This window comes from Salvelinus fontinalis, chromosome 28 (genome assembly GCF_029448725.1).
Source record: "Salvelinus fontinalis isolate EN_2023a chromosome 28, ASM2944872v1, whole genome shotgun sequence".
Classification (NCBI taxonomy): Eukaryota; Metazoa; Chordata; class Actinopteri; order Salmoniformes; family Salmonidae; genus Salvelinus; species Salvelinus fontinalis.
The window spans coordinates 36612761-36638725 of NC_074692.1; the positions used below are offsets into that span (position 1 = coordinate 36612761).

Consider the following 25965-nt stretch of genomic DNA (forward strand, 5'->3'; position numbering starts at 1 on the left):
ACACACACACACACACACACACACACACACACACACACACACACACACACACACACACACACACATTGTGTTTGTGTTTCTAACAACCTTGATGCACTGTTTCTCAGAACTGGATCCATTGTTGTGAACAGAACTAGGCCATCTCAGTTAACAGACATTGCTCTGATTCTAGACATTCAGTTACATAGCATTGTTTAAATCATAGAATTTGGAATTAAAATACGATACTGGACATGAACCTTCTTATGATGGGTTAAAGGTCAGCCATTTTGGTCAGGGAGTTGGTCAATCATGGTTTTCCAGTCCTGTGATAAGATATTGTGTAAAATAATGAATTTGAAGAATGTTTGTTTGATCGCTAGCCAGCCATTTTTAGAGGAATAATTCAAATTCACTGCCAATAAGCCAACATTCCATTCAAACAATGCAGTCAATACACTGGCTGAAATCAGTTGATGATAGGACTTAGACAAGTTGTAAATGCAACAAGTACAGATATTGTATCATATAATAGCGTCACAGCTTTCCAAGAAAACAAAATGTTGACTGTTTATAGGCTATTTACACAGACATTTTTTATAAAACCTGTATAAACTCTATTTATAATTATATGACAATGTTTTAGGTTGACAATTCTATTACACAATTTCTGATATATCACATGCCTTACTTTTATTTTCCTGCATAAATAAAATCAGGATTATGCCTCTATACTGCCATTCTTTCCAATTAGACTGGTTTGGATTTCTCCCTGACCAATATGGCTGCCAATTTCACCTCATTCTGGAACTTTGAGGGTTTATGACATGTCCCCTCTAGTAATTTAATAGGTCAATGGGACTCGACAAAAACAATAGAAATGCCATGGAAACGCGTTGGGGAAAGATCCCAAATCTCCTCATTTCCCCCCAGCAAAATTAGCCTACATTTAGGCTACTGTATATATGTGTACTTAACACTATGTTGGGATAAAAACCGGAGTATAATGCTGTATAGATGTCAACCTCAATACATGTTCATGTTATCGTCACCAATTAACTGCATTAGTTAAAAATGACTGACTACCTCCATCTATTTCTGTATGCTAGCTACGCTACCAGTTTACATGTATATGAACGGGAGTTAGCATTTAGCTGTCACTTCTAAATCTGAAAAGGGACAACTTCTAAATGTAATGCAGTGAAAACATCCAAATATATCCAAATCAGATTTTAGTAACCACATGGTAGACCTGTTACAATACATCAATCATGACGGTTTTGACTAATGTCCACTTTGTTAGATCAGATTTGTTGAATGTGCGCCAATCTATCCTCCACGGTCTGCGTTCCATTGACCTCTTTATGGCAATATGTACTGTTGATGTGGAGCTAATATGGCTGTCATAGAATGTTGAGGTGTTATGTAAATGCATCATAATACAGAAACCTCATTGGCCCAACTCTCTAGATACATGGCTCTAGAGAATCCTATATATCTTTAGACAATGAGAGGATCTGCTGCACACCTGACCATTAGACAGGAGAACATGTATATTACGGACTGTTATATATCCGTAAAAATCTCCTCTGTCTCTTCCCATCTTCCAGGAGATGAATGAAGACCACCATACCACTAAGAAGGAGAAGCAGGAGCGCCTGTCCAAGCACAAGGAGAACCTGCAACACAGCCAGGCTGAGGAGGAGGCCCAGGTTCTGAGCCAACAGAGGGTCTTCTATGACAGGAACTGCAGAAGCTTCAAACGCAAAGTCATGATCAAGAGGCATGCGTTGGAACAGGAGCAGATACGAGAGGTACTGGATATTGTATAGATGTACAGATAGCCATTTCAAACGAGAGGCAAGGCGGACTGGATGACATTGTGTGAAGAATGACTGGGAGGTACAGTATCTTGTATAGATAGACACACATTTTATTTCAAGTTCAGTCTGAAGTGGTGTGCAGTGAACACTGCAATCCAGTAGGGATGTGAAAATCACATGGCCAACTGCTTATCCATAACATTCCCAGGGTCAATGTTGTCCTCGAATGGCTTCTGTAACATGAAAAATAATGTTAAAATCGTAGTGTTCTTTGACCAATAACGGTATTTTCTGATGTTTCGTGGAAAACACCAAGAAGTGGTTTCCCATCTCGTGGAAAGCAGATAAGAAAGTATAAGCAAGGCAACAATGCCCTAATCTCCTAATCTGCTCTGTATATCGTCGTCGTTGTCGTCATGTCAATAAAACAACACCACAAGATACTGATCAGCTCCTGACCAAATGGCAGTAGGTTCTCATCATCCAGTGTCCGTATAAAAGCAACATTTTAATCATTGGATGGCCATGATAATTCCTCTCTCCCCCCACCCCCTCTCTCCCCCTATCTATCCCTCCTTCTCTCTATCTCTCCCTCCCCATGTCTCTCTCTCTCTCTCCAGGAGCTGAACAAGAAGAAGACCCAGAAGGAGATGGAGCATGCCATGCTGATCAGACATGACGAGTCCACCCAGGAGCTGGAGCATCGTCAGCTGAAAACCCTTCAGAAGCTCCGCATGGACCTGATCCGCCTGCAGCACCAGACAGAACTGGAGAACCAGATAGAATACAACAACCGGCGCGAGAGAGAGCTCCGCCGCAAGCACGTTCTGGAGCTACGGCAGCAGCCCAAGAACCTTAAGGTGACGGCTACGCCAGGTGCAGCTAGCTAGTCAATGTATCCCTGGGAATGTGATGGCTGCATTGGTGGCTGTATTGGTAGCTACTTTAGGTGTTCTCAAGGAAAATGCTCTGATGTAACCAGGTAGTGGATGATATGAACCTAAATGTGAGGGTTAGGGTGCAGCTAGTAATGGCAGTCCTGAAAAAGGGGAAATCCTCAGTGGTAGTTCCAATGTCCTCTCCATTTCCCCCAGGCCATGGAGCTGCAGATTAAGAAACAGTTCCAGGACGCGTGTAAGGTCCAGACGCGTCAGTACAAGGCCCTGAGACACCACCAGATGGAAGTGACGCCCAAGAGCGAGCACAAGGTGGTCCTCAAGGCCCTGAAGGAGGAGCAGACCAGGAAGCTGGCCATCCTGGCCGAGCAGTACGAACAGAGCATCAACGAGATGATGGCATCGCAGGCGGTGAGTCGCCTTAAAATGGAGGACGGGTGTTATGATGAGGATTCGTGAGCAGTGATGCTGATATTTGATAATTTCCTTTATATCAATCTCAAAGATTCATATAAATGTTAAAGATCTTATCTAATATAGCACATGAAAATGAAAGAATGGTTCCATAGGAGAATTGTATCATTTTGTCCCCAAGCCGTAGGAGATGTTGGTCATTGTAGGAGTTTGTAAATCTGCTTCTGTTATTCCCATATCTCCTATCTCATCTTCTGTTCCATCACTCCTATCTTCACTTCTGTTTCATCACTCCTCCTATCTCCTCTTCTGTTCCATCACTCCTCCTATCTCCTCTTCTGTTCCATCACTCCTCCTATCTTCACTTCTGTTCCATCACTCCTCCTATCTCCTCTTCTGTTCCATCACTCCTCCTATCTCCTCTTCTGTTCCATCACTCCTCCTATCTCCTCTTCTGTTCCATCACTCCTCCTATCTCCTCTTCTGTTCCATCACTCCTCCTATCTCCTTCTGTTCATCACTCCTCCTATCTTCACTTTTGTTCCATCACTCCTCCTATCTCCTCTTCTGTTCCATCACTCCTCCTATCTCCTATTCTGTTCATCACTCCTCCTATCTCCTCCTATCTCCTCTTCTGTTCATCACTCCTCCTATCTCCTTCTGTTCATCACTCCTCCTATCTTCTCTTCTGTTCCATCACTCCTCCTATCTTCTCTTCTGTTCCATCACTCCTCCTATCTCCTCTTCTGTTCATCACTCCTCCTATCTCCTTCTGTTCATCACTCCTCCTATCTTCTCTTCTGTTCCATCACTCCTCCTATCTTCTCTTCTGTTCCATCACTCCTCTTATCTCCTTCTGTTCCATCACTCCTCCTATCTCCTCTTCTGTTCCATCACTCCTCATATCTCCTATTCTGTTCCATCACTCCTCCTATCTCCTCTTCTGTTCCATCCTTCCTCCTATCTCCTCTTCTGTTCCATCACTCCTCCTATCTCCTCTTCTGTTCCATCACTCCTCCTATCTCCTCTTCTGTTCCATCACTCCTCCTATCTTCTCTTCTGTTCCATCACTCCTCCTATCTCCTTCTGTTCCATCACTCCTCCTATCTCCTCTTCTGTTCCATCACTCCTCCTATCTTCTCTTCTGTTCCATCACTCCTCCTACCTCCTTCTGTTCCATCACTCTTCCTATCTCCTCTTCTGTTCCATCACTCCTCCTATCTCCTTCTGTTCCATCACTCTTCCTATCTCCTCTTCTGTTCCATCACTCCTCCTATCTCCTCTTCTGTTCCATCACTCCTCCTATCTTCTCTTCTGTTCCATCACTCCTCATTTCTCTCTCTATTGGGGTCTGTTTATTCCTCTCTATTGTGGTCTATCTCTTTATTCCTCTTGCCTCTCAGCTGCGTCTGGACGAGGCCCAGGAAGCCGAGTGCCAGGCTCTGAGGCAGCAGCTGCAGCAGGAGATGGAGCTGCTGAATGCCTACCAGAGTAAGATCAAGATGCAGACCGAGGCCCATCATGACAGAGAGCAGCAGAAGCTGGAGCACAAGGTGTCGCTTCGCAGAGCCCACCTCGAACAAAAGGTACAGAGAGAGAGAGAGAGCTGTGCAGGGCCCACCTCGAACAAAAGGTACAGAGAGAGAGAGAGAGCTGTGCAGGGCCCACCTCGAACAAAAGGTACAGAGAGAGAGAGACACAGAGAGAGCTGCGCAGAGCCCACCTCGAACAAAAGGTACACAGAGAGAGAGCTGCGCAGAGCCCACCTCGAACAAAAGGTACACAGAGAGAGAGCTGCGCAGAGCCCACCTCAAACAAAAGGTACACAGAGAGAGAGCTGCGCAGAGCCCACCTCAAACAAAAGGTACACACAGAGAGAGCTGCGCAGAGCCCACCTCGAACAAAAGGTACACAGAGAGAGACAGAGAGAGAGAGCTGTGCAGAGCCCACCTCGAACAAAAGATAGAGGGGGAGGCGTCACAGAGACAGACTGTTAGATCCATAAAGCCTACCTGGTAGAGACGGGAGAGTCAACGCATGCACACAGACTGTTAGAAACACAGACTTACACACGCAGAGCCCACCTTCACAAAAGATGCCAAAAAAAGGTATGGGGGAGAGCGGAGTTAACGCAGACAGACACTGATGTACGCGCACACACGCATGCAGACAGACACTGATGTACGCGCACACACATGCATGCAGACAGACACTGATGTACGCGCACACACATGCATGCAGACAGACACTGATGTACGCGCACACATGCATGCAGACAGACACTGATGTACGCGCACACATGCATGCAGACAGACACTGATGTACGCGCACACACGCATGCAGACAGACACTGATGTACGCGCACACACGCATGCAGACAGACACTGATGTACGCGCACACACATGCATGCAGACAGACACTGATGTACGCGCACACACGCATGCAGACAGACACTGATGTACGCGCACACACATGCATGCAGACAGACACTGATGTACGCGCACACACATGCATGCAGACAGACACTGATGTACGCGCACACATGCATGCAGACAGACACTGATGTACGCGCACACATGCATGCAGACAGACACTGATGTACGCGCACACACGCATGCAGACAGACACTGATGTACGCGCACACACGCATGCAGACAGACACTGATGTACGCGCACACACATGCATGCAGACAGACACTGATGTACGCGCACACACGCATGCAGACAGACACTGATGTACGCGCACACACACGCATGCAGACAGACACTGATGTACGCGCACACACACGCATGCAGACAGACACTGATGTACGCGCACACACGCATGCAGACAGACACTGATGTACGCGCACACACATGCATGCAGACAGACACTGATGTACGCGCACACACACGCATGCAGACAGACACTGATGTACGCGCACACACACGCATGCAGACAGACACTGATGTACGCGCACACACACGCATGCAGACAGACAATGATGTACGCGCACACACACGCATGCAGACAGACAATGATGTACGCGCACACACGCATGCAGACAGACACTGATGTACGCGCCCACACACGCATGCAGACAGACTGCACACACATTTCAATCACCGCTGATGTGTAACCCAGGGCCATAATTGGTCATGCACACAGCTTTTGTTGTGGAATCCCATGATGTTACCATTGATGTGTTATTCTTACAACATGCTCTCTATATTTTAATCATAAGCAGTGTTAAGAAAATGTATAATTGATTCTTGATAATATGTAACATGGAGATTCTCAACAATAAGGCGTTACTTACTCAGCGACGCTGCCTCTACTCCCCTGTTGTATTCATCAAGTCATACACTCCATTCAGTGTCATACAATCTGGAGTCACAACACCTCCTCCTTCACCTCTTCTCACTACTCTGCTGTTGACCATTTCCAACAGTGGATGCTGATGGCATACAATCAATTCACCATAGGCCACTTTATCAGTCACAATACTAGCTTTTTTGGGGGACTAGAATACAAAGTTTTTCCAATGCAATGATGTCATTGCTCCTGGACAACAAAGGAACATGCCGCCCTGATCCAGTTTCCGTTGCCCAGGCAGTAGTTTACAGTAGTATCTTTACAATGTTATGCAACCAGTGGTGCCGTGGCGCCATCTGTTGACCATCTGTCTCCCTGCAATCTGTCTGAAATAGATTGCGTCATCGAAACCAGTATCAGGGTTGTATTAATCAGGGAACGTAACAGAATAAGTTTTAAAACGTTCTCCAATGGAAAACTGAAATGAGCATTTCTTATTGGACCAGTTCAGGAAGACAGACCCTTCCTGTTTCAATAAGTGTTCTTCCATTTCGTGCCTAGTGAACACACCCCAGGCTCATATGCTTCATTTCATATGAAAGAGAAGTGAAAACTGCAGATATCGATCCACTGTCTGGACTATTACGTGACTCAGGGGCTAGATGGAATCTGTTGCTGAAGGCTTTATGGAATTAAATCATGAATCAATACAAACCGAACACTGAAAATGAATTAAAGTTGCGGACGTCTATAATGGGTTGATAAGCTTCACTGTTAATGTCTGGTCCTAAATCATGACTAGTGCAGGTGTATTTCTGTCTGTATTAGCGCAGGTGTAGTTCTGTCTGTATTAGCGCAGGTGTATTTCTGTCTGTATTCGCACAGGTGTATTTCTGTCTGTACTAGCGCAGGTGTATTTCTGTCTGTACTAGCGCAGGTGTATTTCTGTCTGTACTAGCGCAGGTGTATTTCTGTCTGTACTAGCGCAGGTGTATTTCTGTCTGTATTAGCGCAGGTGTATTTCTGTCTGTACTAGCGCAGGTGTATTTCTGTCTATTAGCGCAGGTGTATTTCTGTCTGTACTAGCGCAGGTGTATTTCTGTCTGTACTAGCGCAGGTGTATTTCTGTCTGTACTAGCGCAGGTGTATTTCTGTCTGTATTAGCGCAGGTGTATTTCTGTCTGTACTAGCGCAGGTGTATTTCTGTCTGTACTAGCGCAGGTGTATTTCTGTCTGTATTAGCGCAGGTGTATTTCTGTCTGTACTAGCGCAGGTGTATTTCTGTCTGTACTAGCGCAGGTGTATTTCTGTCTGTACTAGCGCAGGTGTATTTCTGTCTGTACTAGCGCAGGTGTATTTCTGTCTGTATTAGCGCAGGTGTATTTCTGTCTGTACTAGCGCAGGTGTATTTCTGTCTGTACTAGCGCAGGTGTATTTCTGTCTGTACTAGCGCAGGTGTATTTCTGTCTGTATTAGCGCAGGTGTATTTCTGTCTGTACTAGCGCAGGTGTATTTCTGTCTGTACTAGCGCAGGTGTATTTCTGTCTGTACTAGCGCAGGTGTATTTCTGTCTGTACTAGCGCAGGTGTATTTCTGTCTGTATTAGCGCAGGTGTAGTTCTGTCTGTATTCGCACAGGTGTATTTCTGTCTGTACTTTGCTGACTATGGAGTGGTTATAGATTCATGTTGAATTTCAAATCAATCCCTTAGACTAGCTTGAGCAAAAAAGCAACAACCTGAACGAGCAGCTGTTGCAGGTCAAACTCAGCAGTACTCATTCATACCTTACTTCTTCAGTATGTTGTGATTCCAAATACTCTTGCTTCTGATAGTTTAATGAACTAAGTTGTTGTTTTGTAGATTGAAGAGGAGCTGGCTTCCCTTCAGAAGGAGCGTACAGAGAGGATCAAGCACCTACTGGAGCGCCAGTCAAGAGAGATTGACACGTTCGACATGGAGAGTCTCCGTCTGGGCTTTGGTAACCTGGGGGCCCTGGACCCCCCCAAGGACGACTACAGATGACTAGACCAACCCTGGTAACCCCCCAAGGATGACTAGACCAGCCCTGGACCCCCCCCAAGGATGACTACAGATGAATAGACCAGCCCTGGTAACCTGGACCCTCATGGATGACTACAGATGACTAGACTAGCCCTGGTAACCTGGGGCCCTGGACCCCCAAGGATGACTATAGATGACTAGACCAGCCCTGGTAACCTGCCCCCCCCCTCTCCAAGGATGACTAGACCAGCCCTGGTAACCTCCTCACGACCCTCTTCCTCCTCATCCCCCTGACCTGGTCTGACCAGTTAGGGTCTTTAGTCACTGATTCTCACACATTAACACACACCAGCCCAGTGCTAGTCTAATGCCAACAGGGCCCCCAATCTCGTTTTTTTTTTTTTTACTAGGCAAGTCAGTAAATTTGTCACAAGATGACAAGAAATGCTGGATAACTTCCTAGGCTCTTTCTTTTAAAGAATAACAATACAATGTCAGTGTTTCTTGTGCAGTGATGGCACTTGTAGTGTGACTAAGCAGAAACCAGAGAGGGAGAATAAGACAGAACGAGCATGATGATACAAGTGAATAGTGTTGTGTTGCTCATTGATCACGCATTAGAGGCTAATAATTGGTTAAAGCTGCCCAAAAACAAACTGATCCTTCTGCAGCCTTGTCATCTTCTTGGCACTGCTTCCAGTTCCTTCAACTCTTTTTTTAGATTTATATTCATCAGGACATTTTTATGTAAAAATGTTAAGCAAATGTTTAAAGTCATAATGTACATATTGGTACGCGAATCAATTTGATTATTAACTTGACTTGGGAGGGGCAATGCACCCTGGTACTCCACTTTATGGCACTGGCATGTAATGTGAATATTACATGGTTACGTCTGGAATTGCACCCTATTCCCTATGTAGTGCAGTACTTATAGGGCAATGGTTAGTGCACTATATAGGGAATAGGGGTGTGATTTGAGACGGCGACCATGTGAATCCCTACTCCCAGGTAGCACAAAGGGCTTTGTCGCAGGGGGAGGGACATGTATATAGAACAATTTATGTAGAGCTTTTACTTATTTTCGTATTTTAATTGTTATTCAAATATTTCTTTTTTAATGATGGATGATTTCTCTCATACTCCTCTTCGTTCAGTAAGTCGGCTCAATGTTTCATTCTTTAAAAGATGCGGAGTATTTTCTTATAAACCAGATCAGTAAATAAATGCTTTATCATTGCATGCTTTTTAATTTTGTTTTCCAGGGTTAAGAGAAAGCATGAATCTGTCAGAGCTTTTAATTATATTTGTAAATAAAGTGCTCGTCACAACATCTGTCATTGAATTTTTAACAGCAAGTTTAGGCAACTGAATATAGGTAGTCATGGATTTGAGTGTGCTGATGTTCCCTATTAATGACATCTTGGCCACATTCAAGGTCCACGCAGGGCCAGGTTGTGTTAAAGGAGCACTCCAGCACCATGCCAGTGTCTACAAAAACAACTGATGCAACCGAGAGTAACTCATTCAGTGTTGGAGAACGGTCAACGACTAAAGAACATAAACCAAACCAGATTAGCTGTTTCGTTTGACTGATCATGGGGATAGAGAGATGACTTTTTAAATGAGTCAGCATGGGCATTGCTCACAGAATACAATTGTAAAATAATTCAGTGTGGCAAGCAACTGCAGGAACCACAATGATATGTTAATTTCTGAATACTCCTTTGTTTATTTTCCAGCCAGTTGCTCATAGAGTTTAGGGACATAATTATCCCATTCTGCCTGATAGCAGGTTCCAGCCACGGGAACTCCCAGTCCGTATTTCTGGCGGAAGGCTTGGATCTTGAACTTGCCGCGGTTGTCTCCACAGCAGTTGGTGAGGACGGGCTCCGTACAGGAGAGGTTTCCTGACTGCTCATAGACCAGCCACACATACCTGTGGAGACCTGGGGGAGGTACACACAGAGATGGGAACAAAGATGTCACGTGGTCAATGAGGGAGGAAGTGCAAAGGCTGTGTGAAGCAATGCACCACATGTCCAATAATACACTTATCCAGTTGTGTAGGAAATTTGTCACATTCAAGCTTCAGAAATTCCTAGAGGAATAGAAGTCGCTCCAATCATCATTGGATAAGGTTACCAGTGCCTTTTGGAGGGCCGGACCCAACGTAGTCGGACATAACACATCCACTGGATACATCGTTTCCCTTCATGTTCACCACCAGAAAGTGATGCCACTCCCTTCAAAAGAATACATTCGTTAGAAGAAAAAAAATGGTTATCCAACATCCTTGATTACACTATTCAGTTGTCTTAAACATTTAAGAAATAAGATTATCAATAACACAATCTGTTGGCTTCATAAATCATCAGGGGGTAAAAAAGGTCACGCAACGTTTTGTACAATCTTTCAAAGATCCAAGAGCCAATAAAAAGGGAGTTTCAGCCTAGGGCTGAGCGATATAGCCCAAAAAAATTTCTTGATTTATTCACATTTATGGGCGAATCATATCATTTGTTTTCTCAAAATAAGCTTTGTTGTACAATTAAAAAAGGTCAAGCCTCCACACAAAGACCTAATTTTATCAAAAATAGTCACTGACCTGGTTTAAGTCTATGAAAATGTACCAGAACCAGAATGCATAATGCACTAATAAATGACTGACTTCTTATAGCAGGCGTTATAGAAAATGAACCCAGGTCTCAAACAATCTGTCAAGCAAAAGCCCATGTGCTAGTGAGTAGCCAGCTACCCTTTACATTTCAAGTTTAGCCAACTTGGATCTATCTGCTCGCTAACAAGGTAGAACAGTTGAATTGTTATGACCACACCCTTCTGTCCATGTTTGAACAGCATGCTAGCTTGTCCACTTTTTTCCCACAGATGTTGATATTAAGTGACCTGCCTAATTTCTCAGAATGAGAACGAGTTACCAAAGCCCAGTGCTAGTCTAATGCCAAATGCCAAGTCAGTAAATTTGTCACAAGACGACAAAAAAAATGCTGGATAACTTCCTAGGCTCTTTCTTTTAAAGAATAACAATACAATGTCAGTGTTTCTTGTGCAGTGATGGCACTTGTAGTGTGACTAAGCAGAAACCAGAGAGGGAGAATAAGACAGAACGAGCATGACGATACAAGTGAATAGTGTTGTGTTGCTCAATGATCACGCATTAGAGGCTAATAATTGGTTAAAACTGTGCAAAAACTTCAAGCCCAAAAACAAACTGTTCCTTCGTCTTCTGGCGCTACTTTCAGTTCCTTCAACTTTTTAGATTTATATTCACCAGGACATTTTTATGTAAAAATTAAGCAAATGTTGATATTAAGTGACCTACCTAATTTCTCAGAGTGAGAACGAGTAACCAAAGCCTTATATAATTGTGTTTAATGCTTACTGCACATTTATACAACATTCTTGATTGTCCATAATCAACGTTTATTGATACTCCTGTTTCAGTAGTCTGCTCTGCACATAATTTGAGGAGTTGAGACATAAAAAAGGGTATCATGAGAAAGGTTAACTTCTCTATAATATGTGTTGTGTCCATGTGACCCATTGTGTTGGACCAAACCTCAAACGCAAATAGCAAGTTGAAACCGCTTGTCAGAGACGAAGAAGTGATCTCAGCTTTGTTGTTGTAAGTGTGTGTGAGCGAGAGAGAGAAAAATGGGAAGGTGCACACAGCACAGAAGAAGCAAAAAAGACAGTAATGCTCAAAAACACAATGTGTAATTCTGGAGAAACATGCATTTAGAATATTGTGCTAAAACAAATTCTAATTAATATCACCCAGCCCTACGGCAGCCCACCCGAATTTGGGGTCTTTCCTGCTGGGTGCGTCGGGGTCGGTCATGGCCAGGGTGTACAGCTTAGTGGAGTCACACCCCTCCCACTCTATAGAGGTGGGACTGCTCTGCACCTGTGAAGAAACAAACCAAGGGGAATGTAGTTGGTCTCACAAATACAAGCCAATCCCATTTTGGTAATAACTCACAAGCGGTGGTCAATATAGTTGGTATCACAACAAATAGCCTACAAGCCAAAAATACTTTCACAACAAGTCAAGGTTAGTATCACAATACAAGCGTTTCACTACACTCGCATTAACATCTGGTAACCATGTGTATGTGACCAATAAAATTTGATAAAAATGGTTGCTATCACAAATATTAACTGTGGTTTGTATAGTTGGTATAACAAACAATAAGCAACATAAATCAGTTTAATGTATTAAGAATATTAGATTGAACTGTGGATAATTATGTTAATTTGAGTTAGGCCAAAAATCCTGCACTAAGAGAGTGCTGATTGACATACATTCATTGCCCAACCCTCATCTCTGCAGTGCAGACAGTCAGTGTATGGTCAGACCAGCTCTTATGCAGTCTAAGCAAGACTGGAACATTATTACACACTGACACGGTTTTGTGCATTGTGTCACATTTTTGCAAATAAATCTGGTCATGCAAATTGTAGCTAGCTAGCGATCAATATGGCCATTAAACTACCAATCAATAACATTTTTTAAATTAGCTTATTTCATATCAACTACTATCTATTGAGCATAATCGTGAGCACGTGCTGTAAACCCTACAACTCCGAATTATACTCGACTCTGCAAGCTCACTCCACAGATAGAACAATGAGATACTTTACCGGATGTGTGAAGCATCCGCTTGGCGTTTCCGCTCACTACCAAATATATAGTGAGAGGAAGCACACTGGCCGGAGAAGATGGAACGATATGGATTTTGGGTGACATTTTGCGCATTTTCTCAACGATTAAACATTTGTTCCCAAAACTATAATATGTTATGAACAGAGTGGACAAAGTTTTGTAGACTTCACCCTTTCCAAAAGTATTTGTGTGTGAGATTTATATTTATTTTCTAATCGCGTTTAGGAGTGCAAAGGCGAACTCAGTTATTGCACAGGCGGATTTCAGATAGGCGGCGCAGATACAGGCTGGAACGCGCCAATAGGATCTCGCTAGCTCATGTTTGGCTCTGCCCACGTCCTTGGTCTGCCCACTATGACTCGTTTGGTCCCATTGGAAACGACAGGCATGGTCTGTCTTGGGTTAGTTATTTAAAAAAAAAAATATATATATATATATATATATATATCCGCTAACTCGTTAGTTATTATGTCAAAGATGAACGCTGATGCAACGGCGAGTAACTCATTCGAACAGTGTACACCACAGTGTTGGAGAACGGTCAGCAACTAAAGAATATAAACCAAACACGATTAGTTGTTTTGTTGACTGATCATGGGGATAGAGATTACTTTTTAATGGAGTCGGCATAAACAAATCTAGGGCATTGCTCACAGAACACAATTGTAAAATAAACGAGTGTGGCACAAACAAAAAGGCGTTGTAGTTTCTGCAGTTACCACAGCTACACAATGTTAATTTCTGAATACTCCTTTTGTTTATTTGCTGGTTCTGCCCACTTTGACTCGTTTGGTCCCGTTGGAAAAGATAGGCATGGTCAATCTTGGTTTAGTTCTAAAATAAATATTCGTTAAGTCGTTAGCGTTCAGCTTTGACAGTACCTGTGTTGGCGTGAGCACTTTGCCCAACTCGTCGATTTCAAGAGAGCCATACTTGACATGGAGGGTCTGTGCAGGCTTCTCATCCACCTCTGTTAGTGCAAGATTCCCTGTCCACAGGCTTAAATCTACCGGCATTTTGACTGATTCCGGAGAGCTGAAAACAGGAGCTGCTTTGACTTATACTGCACAAAAACACAAGGGGGCAGGCACAGGCAGGGCCCGGAGTCCGGACTATGCATTGCGTTTAGGCCAATCACAGTACGTCTAGCTCTACAGTTAGCACTTGTGATTGGCCTAAGGTTCTGTCAATCCCTCACTTTACTGCCCAATGACCCGAATTTGTCTTTCTAGAATGTTCTTTTCATTACCAAGGCCCACTCCTACTCGACTTGTCACGTTTTGTTGATAAAGCTACATTGTGTCTTTAAGATTTAAAAAAATATATATAAATTACATACATTTCAGACACTTTTGTGTTAGTTTTCCCTGAGGTAGATATCACTATAGAGGAAGAGATAATAGGCTGTCTGTCACCTTCTCAGTGAACTTGGGTAACACGCTTCGGCGATCAGCGCGGTGACAGCGGTATCAACTGTCAATAAACTAGAAATCCCCTGCTGCACCTTTAAGAAGGTAAGTGTTGGGTGTGGTTTGAAGTTTCCGGATAAACACGCGCGAGTAAACAGCCAGGTAGCCAAATGGCTGAAAAATTGTAGCATGTGGCAGATCCATGGAGAAGAAAAATATTGAATTATAGTGGCTCATAATTCCTATATTAATTACTTTAACCAGTGTTATGTAAACTAGGTGTAGAGGTGTCACCGCATGCACAACAGGTAGTCAGACAGAGGTTGGCAACCAAAGCATTTGTCTAACTATAAATCAGAGTATATATGCTATACAGTAGGAGGAATAATTATGAATGCCTTCGCAGTTGCAATTTTTCTTCAGGTCATGCATCAGACCGGTGAGTGTCCACTTGTGACATGTTTATGAAACATAATCCATTGTTTTTAGCCTATACAGTGAAATTAGTTATATATTAGGTCTGACGTTTTGATCTATGTAGGCCTACTGTTCACTTGTATAGGCTATTTGTTGAATCGTGTCTCTTGTCTTAAATTATCGTGCTCATTGTTTTTATGAAAGTTGCAGCAAATGGGCGCTCAGATGAAACTGCTGTAGCTGGAACACTGGGAGAGAATATTATACTTCCGTGTTGGAACACTGCGACCAATGTGACCCCCTCATTTACACGATGGATGAAGAATGGACAGTTTACCATTGAACGCAATCATACCATTATAATTCCAATATCCTCAAGTGAAGGGCACCTGACCATACTGTACAATCAAAGCTTGTACATCAACGGAGTAAATCTATCAGATGAGGGGACATATCTCTGTGATTCTTTGCCCCATGAGAACAAAACTCAAACAAGTCTCACATTGCAAATAGTCAGTAAGTATCTGTGTTCTATCATAACAATGTGTGTTGATGTCCTTCATATAATGACTTGCAGATACTGTACTGGTATCTTGGTCAATTGCCCTGGCAGTTGCCCTAGAAACTACTTTGAACAATTATTGCCTTTAAACTGGTTATTCCGGATGATTTGGTGCTGGGGCTGGTTTCATAGCACATGCTGTAGTAGCCTATGTGTCTTGTAAGCATTTGAACTATCATGATCAGAGGGGTTCCTTGACCATTATGTAGTAATGATGGATGGATGGTATGGGACTGTATATTTTTGCAAACGTTGTGTATGTTATGGAATCAGCCCACATTGCTCAATAATGAAAGATGGGTGCCTTTGGTTGTAACAAGGCTTGATTGTTGTATGCTGTGAGGACTGTTTTCAAGTGGAAAGTGTCTGCCTTCTTTGGCAACACTATAGTAAAGTATCTCATGTTTACTTCTTGCAGGTGGTCCTGACAATAGCATCATAGACATCCAGCCAGCCACGCCTCTTTCCAACGGAACTCTCTTTGTTGTCAGGGGTTCCACGGTGTCATTCAACTGCTCCAGCTTGTCCTACCCCTCCCAGAGCCTGTCCTGGGGGTTTCAGGGTGTGGCGTCCAGTAACGACTCTCTGGCGGTGGGCAGTGGGTCATGGCTGGACTTCAGGATAGAGGATGTTCAGCCCACAGCTCAGGGGAACTACAGCTGCAGAGCCCAGAACGCAATCTCCCAGAAGGCTGCTGGCTGGAGCACAGAGCTGCTTGTATACTGTAGGTGACTATAAGGGAAACAGACTTAATGGTCTCTGATAGTGGTTGCTCGGGGATTGGTGACAATTTGAATATCGGTATATATCCGAAGCTCTTAATCGATAACTATCACATACAGTGGCCAGTGGTGCTTGTTCAAATGACTTGTGTACATATCTTATTGTTGTGTAATAACCCAAATACCTCATCAATTCTATACTGTAAAGAGCATCCATCTTTCTCCTTTAGATTCCCCAGAGAGGCACCCAGAGTGTCTGTGGAATGCAGGGAAGGATCCGTCCCATGTCCAGTTCAGCTGTAGCTGGTTTGGAGGCTACCCCTCTCCCACGTTATTCTGGGGGGAGAAGCATCAGAAGTCAGGGAGCCAGGGGAAGCAGGTGTTTGTTTTGGGGGGGTTAAAACACAATTTAATTGGATACCATGCTTTTAAAATAAGTTTTTTTTGTGTGTGTGTGTGTGTGTGTGTGTGTGTGTTATCCTCAATTATTTCCTTTGTGGTTCTCTTAGGTGGCTGGACAACTGATGGAGTCGGAGGAGACCGATAATCTGGTGGTGAATCTGAACAGGTCGTTGTTGTTCGATGGGCAGATGCTGAAGTGTAATGGGCATCACCCTACGATCAGTCCAGGAGAGGAGAAGTTCTGCTCCTTCACCCTGAGTAAGTGAGAGATGACTACAAACGTAGGATGCGTCCTGAATGGAACACTTTCCTATATAGAGCACTACTTTTGAACAGGACCTAAAGGTAAATAAGTGTACTATATAGGCAATAGGGTGCCATTTGGGACGCACTCCCAGCCAACATCTGATATGCCTTTTGTTTGCATTCAGCTTTATGGTTTCTATATTGCAACTGTACATAGATGCCCCGAAACGTGTCAATATCAGTTCTGCATTCAATTGTGCAACTGACTAGGTATCTCCCTTTCAGTTGTGCAACTGACTAGGTATCCCCCTTTCAGTTGTGCAACTGACTAGGTATCCCCCTTTCAGTTGTGCAACTGACTAGGTATCTCCCTTTCAGTTGTGCAACTGACTAGGTATCCCCCTTTCAGTTGTACAACTGACTAGGTATCCCCCTTTCAGTTGTACAACTGACTAGGTATCCCCCTTTCAGTTGTGCAACTGACTAGGTATCTCCCTTTCAGTTGTGCAACTGACTAGGTATCTCCCTTTCAGTTGTGCAACTGACTAGGTATCTCCCTTTCAGTTGTGCAACTGACTAGGTATCTCCCTTTCAGTTGTGCAACTGACTAGGTATCCCCCTTTCAGTTGTGCAACTGACTAGGTATCCCCCTTTCAGTTGTGCAACTGACTAGGTATCCCCCTTTCAGTTGTGCAACTGACTAGGTATCCCCCTTTCAGTTGTGCAACTGACTAGGTATCCCCCTTTCAGTTGTGCAACTGACTAGGTATCCCCCTTTCAGTTGTGCAACTGACTAGGTATCCCCCTTTCAGTTGTGCAACTGACTAGGTATCCTCCTTTCCTTTCTGTTGTACAACTGACTAGGTATCCCCCTTTCCTTTCAGTTGTACAACTGACTAGGTATCCCCCTTTCAGTTGTGCAACTGACTAGGTATCCCCCTTTCAGTTGTGCAACTGACTAGGTATCCCCCTTTCAGTTGTACAACTGACTAGGTATCCCCCTTTCAGTTGTACAACTGACTAGGTATCCCCCTTTCAGTTGTATAACTGACTAGGTATCCCCCTTTCCTTTCAGTTGTACAACTGACTAGGTATCCCCCTTTCCTTTCAGTTGTACAACTGACTAGGTATCCCCCTTTCCTTTCTGTTGTACAACTGACTAGGTATCCCCCTTTCCTTTCTGTTGTACAACTGACTAGGTATCCCCCTTTCCTTTCTGTTATATAACTGACTAGGTATCCCCCTTTCCCTTCTGTTGTATAACTGACTAGGTATCCCCCTTTCCTTTCAGTTGTACAACTGACTAGGTATCCCCCTTTCCTTTCTGTTGTACAACTGACTAGGTATCCCCCTTTCCTTTCAGTTGTACAACTGACTAGGTATCCCCCTTTCAGTTGTGCAACTGACTAGGTATCCCCCTTTCAGTTGTGCAACTGACTAGGTATCCCCCTTTCAGTTGTACAACTGACTAGGTATCCCCCTTTCAGTTGTACAACTGACTAGGTATCCCCCTTTCAGTTGTATAACTGACTAGGTATCCCCCTTTCCTTTCAGTTGTACAACTGACTAGGTATCCCCCTTTCAGTTGTGCAACTGACTAGGTATCCCCCTTTCAGTTGTGCAACTGACTAGGTATCCCCCTTTCAGTTGTGCAACTGACTAGGTATCCCCCTTTACCTTTGTTGTGCAACTGACTAGGTATCCCCCTTTACCTTTGTTGTGCAACTGACTAGGTATCCCCCTTTACCTTTGTTGTGCAACTGACTAGGTTTCCCCCTTTACCTTTGTTGTGCAACTGACTAGGTTTCCCCCTTTACCTTTGTTGTGCAACTGACTAGGTATCCCCCTTTCCCTTTGTTGTGCAACTGACTAGGTATCCCCCTTTCAGTTGTACAACTGATTAGGTATCCCCTTTCAGTTCAGGGTGCTTTATTGGGACACCCTACCATTGGCCAATTTATTGATATGATGATGTTGGGTAATTAATAAAAGAGACATCTCGTCTGTCTCTTATTTACTTTCAGCTTTAAACCAACTGAATGGTTTCCACAACTGTACAAAGCTCATAGAATATTAGTAATGTGTGAAACACCCAGTGGCTGTGGCACACCTGGTCTGATTCCAAAAGAAACCTGCAAAGGAGGGAGCTGTCTTTGTGATTCCAGAAAGGCGAGATATTTTGAAGTCATTTATCAGCGTTTCTGAGCACCAGGCAAGATGACTCAAACAATGAGGAAGAACAAAAATAATGTGTTACCTACACCTCTTAACAGGCTATACTTTTCCCATGTCACATCCAACGCAGTTTGTGTGATTGTGTGCATACCTGTATAGAAGGATATCTAGCTAGATGTGTATACATCACTAACCCAGTCTAAACCCCTGTCTCCCTCCTCATCCCCTAGAGTCCCCCTATCCTGAAGGGGAACCACTAGTCACAGCGGTAGAAGGAACCAACGTGACATTAATGTGTACAGAGTCCAGCTCCCTGCCTCCAGCCCTCACCAGCTGGCAGAGGACAGCCCAGCAGGAGGACGTGGTCTCCAGCCCTAAGTACGTCCTGTCAGAGCAGGGCCCCACCTTCACCCTCACTATAGTCAACATCACCAAGCAGGACGAGGGCCTCTACTTCTGCAGGAGCGAGAACCCACTGATGGTCCGCGAGTTGGAGATCTATTTAACAGTTAAAGGTTAGTTCAGAGAGGTGTGTGTTTACAGATTGGATATCTCTGCAGGCTCCATCTGGTCCTTGTGATAATCTATGTTGATGATCATACAGGTGCAGAAAGAGAGCAAGGCAACACCTTCCCTGGAATGTCGTTAAACCTGTTTTCTCTCCCTGTTAGCTTCTAACAAGACTTCTTAGATTATTGTACATTCATTTCTCTTTAGTGACCTAACTTTTTTTACTTAATCAATCATGTCTAATGTTGTTTTGTTTCCACAGCCACCGCTCAATACACTGGAGCAATCATAGGGATATTCATAGCTATTTTGATAGTTGGATCTGGGATTGTTATTGCTAAAACAATATACTCCAACCGTGACCGAATATGCCTGGGTAAGATCTTTTTCCCATGCGTTATAATGTCCCTTTTGTTGATAGGGCTTCAATTTTGTAACTGCCCGTGTGATATCAGATTATCTGCCTTTATTATTTTCAGGGGTGCAACTTTCACTGGGGACGGGGGGGGGACATAACAAAAAATAATAGTTATGCCCCCCCTAAAACAAAAGTTGTACCCCTGGTTATTTTTGTATAATTTCATGAAAGGGAATGGATAATATGACTCCCATCACCTAAGATAATATAATATAATATATACTTTGATGATAACTGACTTGTGAAGTTACAGAATTGCTAAAAGATATATGCAAATACTAACTACCTACTTTGAAATCTCAATGTATGTTTTTTTTATTGCAGGTAATGGATTTGAGCAAATGGAGGAGAGAGATGTGTTGAGCCTGGTAGAGGCAGACGAAGAGGAGGTGTTTCATGAAGCTATACCCAGACTGCCACCTCTGCCTCTGACCAACGGACACAACACTACACTTGTAGAGATACACACAATACCATCCAGTAAGGAATGATTTTTTTCCTTCTAAGTTGTAGAGGGAGGAGGGGGGGATTTCCCACTTGGGTATTGGCTGTATATTAGTTGTTTTCCAAATGTGTAGTTGATATTAAATGTGACACTATTAATAATGTTGCAATGTTGTATTTGCACATGTATCCGTAATATACAGTGGATAGAACTGTAACTGGGCGGCAGGTAGCCTAGCGGTTAAGAGCACTAGGTTCGAATCCCAGAGCCGACTAGATGAAAAATCTGTCTGTGCCCTTGAGCAAGGAACTTCACCCTAATTGCTCGTAAAAGTCGCTCTGGATAAGAATCTGCTAAATTACTAAAATATAACTGTTCTGTTGCTGTAGATGCAAAAATAACCCAAATCTGTAACCAATCTCTTTTTCAGTTGACCATGAAGATGCAGAAATTCTTGAACATCCATTACAGCTAGAAGATAGAGATATAGATGAACTTGTCACATTTTAGGTGTTGTAAGACTTTTAGAAAACAGTTTTTTCTTGTGTAATGATTGGTGGTTGGTTTTGTACAGTATGTAGATACAGTATATAGGTTTGCTTTTTACCATCCATTTGACCTTTGTTTTGTTTTAGCTTCAGGCTTATTAAGTGATACTTAACATGGTTATTTCAATGAATTGTTGCCATTTACCTCATTCAATTACATATTTGACAATAATATAACATTTTGTATTACTCAAACACAAAATTAAACCTGTTTTTTTTTAAGCAAAGGCAAGGATGTAGTTCTCTCTTTTGTTTTTATATACAATTTACACGTTGGAATGTGTAGGCTTATCAGGGTCTAGTTTTTATTTTTTTATGGTTTTGATAGGATACATCCATGGAAATAGAACGGACGAATCAGTAGGCAGGTTCCGTTGACCCAGGTTTATTAGACAAGCAATGTTTTTTTTTATATATATATAATTAAACCATTGCAACATGTTTAATGGAAACGCAGCTATAGAAGAAATGTTCTAGATTGACAACATTTGTATTCGTTCGACGGGAGTATTTTATTTTTTACTTTATTAACACGATGGAAGCTGTGTTTTTCCGAATAAATGATTTGACGATTCATTTTTGAAGATATGCGGGGCACGTGACGTCATCACGTAACTACAAAGCTCTACTCCATATATTTTTTTTAAATGTATTTATATTAAACTTTTATTTAACTAGGCAAGTCAGTTAAGAACACATTCTTATTTACAATGAGTGCCTACCCCGGCCAAACCAATTGGGCCAATTGTGCGCCGCCCTATGGGACTCCCAATCACGGCCGGATGTAATACAGCCTGGATGTAACTAAATGCTTACTGTTTTGCAAAATCGTTTTTTTATTTTGCTATAAAAATGTTTCTTTACAGGACAAAGATTGTCCTGACTTTCAGGAACGCCTTGCTTTTCTGGTTGGCTGGCAAGTTTCACTATCCGATTACTTCAGATGTACATGAGCGCAGACCGTGGCGATGCTTTGGCACTCGTCCCAGGAAATATATGAGTCAGTTATTATTGCGTTGTGGCTTTCGCGGGCAACATGAAACAGATAGGTGGGAGGACATACAGGCTGTCGCCAATTTATTAATGCGTAATTTACCTAAGTGGGTAATGGAAACACTTCAGCCACTACAATTTGTATTCCACACTAGGTATTTGTGAAAACATGTTTAGGGTGCGAGTGACGTCACTACGGTTTGGTTGACACAAGAAGATATAACGCAACCTAGCAGGCAATTGTCGCATCTATTTTTTATGCGAACTTTCTAAATGTCGACAAGATTTGAATGGGGACACTTGTTCTATTCATTATATTTCTATGCATTTAATCCTATCCGATAGCCGAAATCAAGATAGATAACTCTTTAAAAATGTTCACTGTAGATTAAACAAATCAGGCACAAATCCATTTTACGTAATAGAAAACAAGAGCACATGTGGCAAGGTAGCCAATCATGAAATCTGTACTGTACAGGAAATCGGATTAATTCTTCTCCCTTTACTCAAAAACACGCAATAAAACAACAATTAGGCTATTTTACATCATTTGGTGATCTAAAGACACGATAGGCGCTCTGTTTTCTTCTCGGAATGGAATTTTTACATGGGATTATTGACTGGAAGGCATTGTTAGATAACCAGGAAGTCAGTTAAAAACAAATGATTATTTACGATGACGGGCTACCCGAAGGCAAAAAGCCTCCTACGGGGGCTGGGATTAAAAATAAAAATATAGGACAAAACACACATCACGACAAGAGAGACACCACAACACTACATAAGGAGAGACCTAAAACAACAATATAGCATGACATGAACACACAGCATGGTAGCAAAACAACATGGTAGATATTGGAGCTGAGATCCGCCTACCCTCAATTCCAGTTCGCATGATCTATGAGACACGGGATAGTGTGGGCGGTCGCCAGTTGTGTAAAGTACTTCTGTAAAAGTACTACTTAAGACGTTTTTTGGGGTATCTGTACTTTACTTGACTATTTTTGATAACTTTTACTTCTACATTCCTAATGAAAATAATGTACTTTTTATTCCATACAGTTTCCCTGACACGCAAAAATACTCGTATTTGGAATGGTTTGCAGGACAGTTCACGCATTTATCAAGAGAATATCCCTGGTCATCCCTACTGCTTCTGATCTGGCAGACTCACTAAACACACATGCTTCGTTTGTAAATTATGTCTGTGTTTGAGTGTGCCCCTGGCTAACCGTGAATTTAAAAAAACAAGAAAATACTGGCTACTGGTTTGCTTAATATAAGGAATTTGACATGATTTATACTTTTACTTTTGATGCTTAAGTATATTTTAGCAATTTCATTTACGTACATACAAAAATGTACACATACTTTTAGACTTACTCAAGTAGTATTTTACTGGGTGACTCACTTTTACTTGAGTCATTTTCTATTAAGGTATCTTTACTTTTACTCAAGTATGACAATTGGGTACCTTTTCCACCACTGGTGGTCGCCTGGCTGCTTCAGTATGGTATGCATGTATGGACTTTAAAGACAGGCCTGTAAATATTCCTTCCTTTCGTCCTTCCATGCTCCATTGCTTCCTCTCCTCCTTCCTGATTTGAAAGTATTGATGATGTTCATCAACACCTCTGGAGATTAAAAAAATAATTGTTTTAGTTTACTGTCAATAATGCTTAATTGTCTGTATAGAGTCAACAAGGTTGATATTCCGCCAGAGAGCAACAGACAGGACAAGAGCCCGAACTGTGATCAGACAGTGTGGGGTCTGACGTTTGGACCCCGTCCATCAAAGACACCAACACCTGGCGATAAAGCAGCCTCCAATGAGAGAGAATCAACCAGACTACTTCTGGCCACTGGACAACGGAGTCATCAAGATATGGGATGGTGCAACTGGTGGGACATCTTGCTGTGTTTGTTATGGAGTCAAGGCTAATGTTTCATTTGATGATAGCACTTTTCATTTAACCCTTATTTTGAATAGATTATCATATAATTGTGTAAAGATTGATAACTAAATATTTATGAATGTTCCTTCAAGCTGTGTTTATTTCACTCCTAACCGAAGCCCACCCTGGTATCTTCCACTGGAGATAACACCTTAAGGATATGGCATTTAACCCACAAGGTCAGCCATTTTTATATCTAAAAAAATATATATTAATCCAAAGAGCTTTTCTCTGTCTATCTAAATTCATGGATATTTTTTTATTGCACATGGAAATAATCTTGAACTGCTGTATACTTACCTGCTTCTCTGCCTTCCATAAGTCATAAATAGCCACGTCGTCACTGGCCACAAGGACTGGATCAGCCACTGGCCACAAGGACTGGGTCAGCCACTGGCCACAAGGACTGGGTCAGCCACTGACCTCACTGGCTACAAGGACTGGGTCAGCCACTGACCTCACTTGCTACAAGGACTGGATCAGCCACTGACCTCACTGGCTACAAGGACTGGGTCAGCCACTGACCTCACTGGCTACAAGGACTGGATCAGCCACTGTCCTCACTGGCCACAAGGACTGGATCAGCCACTGTCCTCACTGGCCACAAGGACTGGGTCAGCCACTGTCCTCACTGGCCACAAGGACCGGGTCAGCCACTGGCCACAAGGACTGGGTCAGCCACTGTCCTCACTGGCCACAAGGACTGGGTCAGCCACTGGCCACAAGGACTGGGTCAGTCACTGACCTCACTGGCCACAAGGACCGGGTCAGCCACCGTCCTCACTGGCCACAAGGACTGGGTCAGCCACTGACCACAAGGACTGGATCAGCCACTGACCACAAGGACTGGGTCAGCCACTGGCCACAAGGACTGGGTCAGCCACTGTCCTCACTGGCCACAAGGACTGGGTCAGCCACTGGCCACAAGGACTGGATCAGCCACTGTCCTCACTGGCCACAAGGACTGGATCAGCCACTGACCTCACTGGCCACAAGGACTGGGTCAGCCACTGTCCTCACTGGCCACAAGGACCGGGTCAGCCACTGACCTCACTGGCCACAAGGACTGGATCAGCCACTGACCTCACTGGCCACAAGGACTGGATCAGCCACTGACCTCACTGGCCACAAGGACTGGATCAGCCACTGTCCCCACTGGCCACAAGGACTGGGTCAGCCACTGGCCACAAGGACTGGATCAGCCACTGGCCACAAGGACTGGATCAGCCACTGTCCTCACTGGCCACAAGGACTGGGTCAGCCACTGGCCACAAGGACTGGATCAGCCACTGTCCTCACTGGCCACAAGGACTGGGTCAGCCACTGTCCACAAGGACCGGGTCAGCCACTGTCCTCACTGGCCACAAGGACCGGGTCAGCCACTGTCCTCACTGGTCACAAGGACCGGGTCAGCCACTGTCCTCACTGGCCACAAGGACCGGGTCAGCCACTGTCCTCACTGGCCACAAGGACCGGGTCAGCCACTGTCCTCACTGGTCACAAGGACCGGATCAGCCACTGTCCTCACTGGCCACAAGGACCGGGTCAGACACTGACCTCACTGGCTACAAGGACCGGATCAGCCACTGTCCTCACTGGTCACAAGGACCGGGTCAGCCACTGTCCTCACTGGTCACAAGGACTGGGTCAGCCACTGTCCTCACTGGTCACAAGGACCGGATCAGCCACTGTCCTCACTGGTCACAAGGACTGGGTCAGCCACTGTCCTCACTGGTCACAAGGACTGGATCAGCCGCTGTCGTGTCTCATCAGACTGCAGCATGGTGGCATCCTGGTTTGACAAAGTTAGACTCCATGACTCAACATGCCGGACTGCTCCTAAGCACAAAGCTCCTCAGACAAGGAAAAATTTATATGAGTTCAGGAATAAAGAGAGAATACTTATTGGCCTCCATTTTAAATTCATTTGAGTTGTTTGGAAGTATTGACTAATGATAGCACAGTCAAGGGAGAGCATATTTATTTATTTTAACCTTTATTTAACCAGGCAATTCAGTTAAGAACAAATTCTTATTTACAATGACGGCCTACACCGGACGACGCTG

The 25965-nt window shown here is 43.6% G+C and overlaps 3 protein-coding genes across 8 annotated transcripts in view; 2 read left to right on the forward strand and 1 right to left on the reverse strand.

The window, feature by feature from the left end:
* LOC129826655 (serine/threonine-protein kinase TAO3-like) overlaps positions 1 to 9743 on the forward strand; it is a 163554-nt gene extending 153811 nt beyond the window's left edge. For all 4 annotated transcript variants that reach the window (XM_055887616.1, XM_055887617.1, XM_055887618.1 and 1 more), the window contains 5 exons: positions 1590 to 1793; positions 2423 to 2662; positions 2897 to 3109; positions 4516 to 4698; positions 8270 to 9743. In XM_055887616.1, the coding sequence (XP_055743591.1) occupies positions 1590 to 1793; positions 2423 to 2662; positions 2897 to 3109; positions 4516 to 4698; positions 8270 to 8431 (1002 nt within the window). In that variant the 3' untranslated portion in view covers positions 8432 to 9743. The remainder of the gene's footprint in view (positions 1 to 1589; positions 1794 to 2422; positions 2663 to 2896; positions 3110 to 4515; positions 4699 to 8269) is intronic.
* Positions 9744 to 10118: 375 nt separating this feature from the next.
* Positions 10119 to 14187, reverse strand: pebp1 (phosphatidylethanolamine binding protein 1). Its single transcript, XM_055887625.1, has 4 exons — positions 13979 to 14187; positions 12229 to 12338; positions 10556 to 10656; positions 10119 to 10359 (listed from the first exon to the last, which is right to left on the reverse strand). Exons 1-4 carry the CDS (start codon positions 14111 to 14113, stop codon positions 10142 to 10144), a joined length of 564 nt encoding a protein of 187 aa, XP_055743600.1. The 5' UTR covers positions 14114 to 14187; the 3' UTR covers positions 10119 to 10141.
* An 84-nt stretch (positions 14188 to 14271) lies between these two features.
* LOC129826656 (V-set and immunoglobulin domain-containing protein 10-like) lies at positions 14272 to 21178 on the forward strand. 3 transcript variants are annotated; one of them, XM_055887621.1, is made up of 10 exons: positions 14272 to 14611; positions 14913 to 14945; positions 15128 to 15439; positions 15904 to 16209; positions 16438 to 16586; positions 16717 to 16867; positions 19261 to 19545; positions 19803 to 19916; positions 20283 to 20438; positions 20834 to 21178. In XM_055887621.1, exons 2-10 carry the CDS (start codon positions 14933 to 14935, stop codon positions 20911 to 20913), a joined length of 1566 nt encoding a protein of 521 aa, XP_055743596.1. In that variant the 5' UTR covers positions 14272 to 14611; positions 14913 to 14932; the 3' UTR covers positions 20914 to 21178. The 3 variants fall into 3 exon arrangements, with proteins under 3 accessions (XP_055743596.1, XP_055743595.1, XP_055743598.1); XM_055887620.1 differs by having other exon boundaries at positions 14272 to 14945; XM_055887623.1 differs by lacking the exon at positions 14913 to 14945.
* Positions 21179 to 25965: the final 4787 nt, after the last annotated feature.

Bases quoted from the DNA above. Each gene is read 5' to 3' on its own strand.
- pebp1 (XM_055887625.1), bottom strand. From the start codon at position 14,113: ATGCCGGTAGATTTAAGCCTGTGGACAGGGAATCTTGCACTAACAGAG. The intron at 10,657-12,228 runs GTGGGCTGCCGT...ATTCTTTTGAAG, and splicing joins AGGAAAGACCCCAAATTCGG to GGAGTGGCATCACTTTCTGG. The intron at 10,360-10,555 runs GTAACCTTATCC...TACCTCCCCCAG, and splicing joins CGGCCCTCCAAAAGGCACTG to GTCTCCACAGGTATGTGTGG.
- LOC129826656 (XM_055887620.1), top strand. From the start codon at position 14,897: ATGAATGCCTTCGCAGTTGCAATTTTTCTTCAGGTCATGCATCAGACC. The intron at 19,546-19,802 runs GTTAGTTCAGAG...TTGTTTCCACAG, and splicing joins GATCTATTTAACAGTTAAAG to CCACCGCTCAATACACTGGA. The intron at 20,439-20,833 runs GTAAGGAATGAT...TCTCTTTTTCAG, and splicing joins GATACACACAATACCATCCA to TTGACCATGAAGATGCAGAA.